The sequence below is a fragment of the Camellia sinensis genome, chromosome 8, assembly GCF_055761805.1.
Source record: "Camellia sinensis isolate YWXY chromosome 8, ASM5576180v1, whole genome shotgun sequence".
NCBI lineage: Eukaryota > Viridiplantae > Streptophyta > Magnoliopsida > Ericales > Theaceae > Camellia > Camellia sinensis.
Window position 1 is genome coordinate 43418498 of NC_138968.1, and position 6000 is coordinate 43424497.

At 29.7% G+C, this 6000-nt stretch overlaps 1 protein-coding gene across 3 annotated transcripts in view; it reads left to right on the forward strand.

Annotated features, from left to right (window-relative positions):
- The window catches only part of LOC114309616 (uncharacterized), a 39506-nt gene extending 33863 nt beyond the window's left edge, over positions 1-5643 (forward strand). For all 3 annotated transcript variants that reach the window (XM_082882562.1, XM_082882560.1, XM_082882561.1), the window contains 2 exons: positions 4577-4838; positions 5318-5643. In XM_082882562.1, coding sequence (XP_082738688.1) covers positions 4577-4838; positions 5318-5354 — 299 coding nt within the window. In that variant the 3' untranslated portion in view covers positions 5355-5643. The remainder of the gene's footprint in view (positions 1-4576; positions 4839-5317) is intronic.
- Positions 5644-6000: the final 357 nt, after the last annotated feature.

Here is a 6000-nt window from a genome sequence, read left to right on the forward strand (position 1 = left end):
TGCACGAAGTTTTAAAGCAAAACTAAACAATCCTAACTATGTCGGCACTGAAAAACAAGTCATATTATCTAAAGAAATAGGTTACGCTTTAAGCACTAAAATGGTTCAATTAGAAAATGAGCCAAAAAAATTAAGTTTGGGGGCTAACTCAAAATTATTTTATATACAAATATATTTTGTTTAATAAATTAATTTTATTAGTGGCATATAATTCAAACAATGATAATTGGTTTGTTAGGTCTAGACCAAGATAAGTTGTTTCGAGAGATAAGTTGACATTGGTAAATAGTTTAATTTATTTTTTTTAATATGAAAAATTTTAATATATATATATATATTTTAAAATTATGAAAACATTGGTCTTAATGGTGAAGTCAGACCAAAAGAATGGCTTTGGATTAGATTAAATGCTAGACTGACCTATTCCAAATTTGAACTTTAATTTTTATTTTCAATAGTTAATTTTATTGTAATTAAACTATTTGAGGGGAGAACTTACAATTATGCTTGATAAGGGGAAGATTAATTTGAGGAGTGACAGAGAAAGAGACTATTCCCTTTGTTCTCTTTTCTATTTTATTAATCCTTTTTATCGAGTTTTACAAGAAAGGTAAAAGTTAAAAATTAGGGTGAAACACCAATAAATCCGCAATAGTAAACGTATGAACTGTTTAGTCCTATCTTTTTTCTTATGGACCCAAATGTCCCATTCTAGTGTGAATTACATAAAGAGCCAAGTATATATGCGCGTGTGTTATGTGTTGAGAGACAAATGTGAATTTTCTCATAATGTTAAATTATTAAATGTAAACTTCAAAAAAGCTCCTTAGTGTATTTTTTCTAAACGTAACACTTCAATGTAACACTCAAAAAACGTAATACTTAATTTTATTGTAATTAAACTATTTGAGGGGAGAACTTACAATTATGCTTAATAAGGGGAAGATTAATTTGAGGAGTGACAGAGAAAGAGACTATTGCCTTTGTTCTCTTTTCTATTTTATTAATCCTTTTTATCGAGTTTTACAAGAAAGGTAAAAGTTAAAAATTAGGGTGAAACACCAATAAATCCGCAATAGTAAACGTATGAACTGTTTAGTCCTATCTTTTTTCTTATGGACCCAAATGTCCCATTCTAGTGTGAATTACATAAAGAGCCAAGTATATATGCGCGTGTTATATATGCGCGTGTTATGTGTTGAGAGACAAATGTGAATTTTCTCATAATGTTAAATTATTAAATGTAAACTTCAAAAAAGCTCCTTAGTGTATTTTTTCTAAACGTAACACTTCAATGTAACACTCAAAAAACGTAATACTCAAAAAAGTAACACTCCAATGTAACACACTAAAAAACTAATTACTGTACTTTTCTCAAACGTGACAATGTAAATTATCAAAAAAAATCCCATAGTGTGCTTTTCCCAAACGTAACACTCCAATTGATATAATACACACAAATTTCGTAGTGTACTTTTTTCATATGTAACACTCCAATCAATGTAACACACAAAAACTTCTTAATATATTTTTTTCCAAACGTAATACTCTAATGTAATACACTAAAAAACTCTTTAGTAATACACTAAAAAACTCCTTAATATACTTTTCTAAAACGCAACAGTGTAACATTCTAAAAAAATTTCTTATTGTATTTTTTTCAAATGTAATACTCCAATAAATGTAACACACGAAAATTTTCTAATGTATTTTTTCCAAATGTAATATTCTAATGTAACACTTCAATGTAACACAAGAAAACCATACTAACAAAAATATAGATTTTCACGTTCGACAATCAATACTTCAGTCCCAAATCCCTAAAAAAGAATATTTCACACCTCACCTTTTCCATTTCCATCCCAAAAACAAATCAAAAAGATTGGAAAAATAAATCACAAAAGTGCATTTACTTAAAACTCAAATAGCATCAAATCAAATAAATATAACTTTTCAAAACAAAAAGGACTAATTAGTTCATAAGGAAACTCTTAAGACTAAATGGATCAACATTCTCCCATATAGAATTTATGGATAAATTTTCCTAAAAATTAATTGGCACATGTGATTTGTTATATGATCGGATGAACTTTAATATAAGATGAAGTATAATTACAAAATTTCTATGGCATAATTTATTTATGTTTTACCGTAAGTACAATTTTTATGATTTATTATATTTTTTGTCTTTATTTTTTTCTAATTATATTATAACACATATTTTTATATTTAATACATAAAACACACCATTGATGACCAGACCACAAAAGAAAGAAAGAAAAAAAAAAAGACCTTAATTGTAATTGTCACAAAAATAATTAAAATTTATTTGATTATAAATCTCTTTTTTCTCTTCATTTTAAAATATTTTTAATTTTTAATTATTATTTAATATTAACATTATTTTTTAATTACTTGTGTGATACCATATATAGCATGGGGGTAATACTAGTTATTCCCTATTTAAAATTGTAATTTTGAATTTTATCTTAAAAAAATTAGTTTATGTAATTGTGGAATCCAAAATAATAGAAACCATGTTAAAATAATGAGCAATGATTGAAACCTCCACCCTACAAGACCCCCACGAACCCCCACAAATCTAAACCACTTATGATGTGAACCCCACACATACATGAGTGGGTTCCACATATACATGGAAAGTCAGGATCACTTTAGGGGTGTGAGAGTCATCTTCAAAGGGGTTAAAACAATTTCCTAAAATAATAAAGGCTAGTGGCCCTCAACTAAATGTGGAATTAACATTCTTTCATTTGTTCCATTAAAGCGACTATGATGAAATCATGGTTATAAAAAATATGCAACTTGTTTTGAAAGCTTTTTACTCAATTGGATTCCATATTAAAAATTTTGACACATAAATCATGATCATTAACTTTTTCAAAAATAGTTAATTAGTTCAGATTTATTAGAAATTATAATATTGCGATTACTTCATATCATCAGTGTGGGTTATAGTGATTACATGACATGTATTTAGAAATTATAATATTGCGATTACTTCATATCATCAGTGTCAGTTATAGTGATTATATGACATGTATTTATTACACCAGTGTTATTAAAGGTGATAGGTGAACTGAAGCACCAAGTTTTCCCTGAGGCCTAGGCTCAAAGCACAAAGCACAAAGCACAAGCTAGGGCCGTAGGCTTCATCGAAGTGAGGCTCACGTCGACGATAAAAAATAGATAATTTAATATAAGCAAATAATTCATGGTTTAACATAAGTAAAAATGAAATATTAGATATTTTCATACATAAATACCAACAAATAACAATATTTTATTATAGATAAATAATTCAAAGTGCACAAAAACACAAACATCTAACTCATAAATCATAAACATATGAAACTAGAAAGGTGATGGAGAAGAAGGAGATTAAGGAGTTAAATAAAAAGAATAACCTCACTTTGCTTGGTTGTGTTTTTTCAAAAACACTTTTCAGAAAATTCTACTTTCTTGTTTTCCGTGTTTTTTTTTTGTTTTTAGTGAATTTTTTTAATATTTTAAGCAAATTTTTTTTTTTTACTTTTTAGACATACATACCTAATATAAATATACCTAAAAAGTAAAAAATTTGTGAAAAAAACCTTTTAAAAATTCACTAAATACCCAAAATACAAAAAAAATACGAGAATTCAGTACATTTTTTATATTTTTATGTATTTATTAAAATTTTAAAATATTTTTTTACAAATTTTTTACTTTTTAGATACATCTAAGTAAGGTGCATCTAAAAAAGTAAAAAAAATGTTTAAAATTTGAAAAAAAATCACTAAAAACAAAAAAATACGAAAACCAAAAAACTGAGTTTTCAAAAAACTTAATTCAAAAAACTCAATCCAAACACACTGATTCAGTTGCAGAGAAAGCTCTATTCAATCAACGTTTTTGTATAATTAGGTCTCAAATAGTGTTGGATTGCAATGTATGTTTAGGGGATTAATCTCCTATAATCGCATGTTAAAAATAAAAAAAAAGATTAAGTGTAATCTAGTGTTGTAATTGTAATAAACATTTTAAAAGAAGCACGAGTCGTGCACCTTGAGCCTAGACCTAAAGTGCACTCTTCATGCGCCTTTATGGCGTATATTTTATATCGCCTAACCTAAGATGTTTTGGAAGCACACTAACTATGCCTCGATGAGCTTTGGGCCTAGGAGCACGTCTAGGTGCGGAATTAATAACACTGCACTGTACGATTGATAATTGACCCAGTTCATTATTCGGGAAATGCAATTATTTTCTTAAAAGGCTTCTGTAGTTAATCAAATAGAGGCGGAACTAACACAAATTAGCTAAACTAGTTGGACAATAGTTGGACAAAAGTGGGCATTTTGTCTTACACTGGGGGAGTTGCTCTTGGCACCTAAGTGCCCTATTTATAACCACTTGAATAATAGTCCAAAACTGACTTGTTTAGTCCGCTGCTCATTTTTTGAGTTATAATAAAGGAACCATAATAAAATAACTTAATTGCTTATATTGAGTATTCTTGTAATAATCATGCTTTTAATTTGTTTCTATTTAATTTTGGTTTCTTGCAAATTAGAGAATGGCAATTTTGGTGTTAAAAAGATCCTTGAAGCGAGAGCAGTTTGTAGATTATGTTTTGAACCGATCAGAGGAGATGCAATCAATATATGTGAATGCAGCTCCTCCCTCTTAGATCTAAGGTGTGGAGAGTATTGGGTACAAGATTCAGCAAGATGTGGATATTGTCAGAGAGAGTATCAGAAGATACGTGTTACTGTGGAACCAGAGCAGATTCCTCAAGGAAGACAAAAACGGGGCTGGGTTTCAGCATTAAAGAGGTAATGGAATCCACAGGTTATTGTCTTTCATATACTGGCAAGTTTGCAATTTGTACTTCATTCTTGCTTAACTAGTAGTCCTCGTAGTAAGTAATTGAACTTCAGACTCCAGTTTTGTTCATCCACCTGATAAGTTGGTGAACTTAATATTATTAACTCTTTCTTTATTGATTTTTTCACTGAGATCAATTCTTTTGAAATGACAAATCAGGGAAGGGAGTTGCTTCATCCATCACCTGTCATTTGGGTGAATAAAAAAATGCACCTCCTCAACTCTGGCAAATTAATCTAGAATTAATCAACAAATTTGGTCACTGTAGCAATTCAATAAGAAGCACATATATGAATGATTTGATTGTAGTTGACAAGCATATCTTCACTGCTAGTCACTATATAGTCGATTTGCATGCTTTTGATGTCTTTTCGCATAGCTCGTTTCACCAAGTTTTGCACCATATTGTGTTTTACTTGCTTGGCAGGCTTTTCAGTTGTGCAAGTCCTCCCCGCGTGGACTGATGTGGACCATCCTATTAGAGAGAGAGCAATTGGCTATGGACGTAATTTGTTTTCATTTTTCTATTGTGTTTTGTTAGACTTGTATTTTATATTCTCATTCCCATTTTTTCATTTATCAGCATTGCTAGCTGTAACAATTGTCAAAGCTATTTTCCTTGGTCGGCTCAAAAAAACAGAAAGGAACCAATATGTATGTAATTTCATTATCTGCTGTTGGATAATACAAATACATCTTGACCATTGAATTTTTTAATTTTGAAAAATTGGAAACCAGAGCAACCAGTTGACTATCTCCAATAGCTGACTCTCCCTATTTTCACTCTCTCCCTCTCCCTCTCCCTCTGCTACTCTCCTATTTTCACTCTTATTCTAGTTGAATTAAATAGCCATCTCAAGTAAATCTTTTATTTGTTTGGTTTTAATTTTTTTTTCCAAACGTCACTACAACAAAAAAGGATTTTAACAGCGCGTAATGCATGCCGTAAAAACCCTTTTACGACGTGCAGCGCGCGTCATATTATGACCAGTTATGAAAAGTCATTTACTTTCAACGGTATGCTTCGTACGTCATTAAAAACTATTTAACGGCAGATTTTGTGTATCGTTATTACTTTTTTTATGACATGTTATAATATGTCGTTAAAAA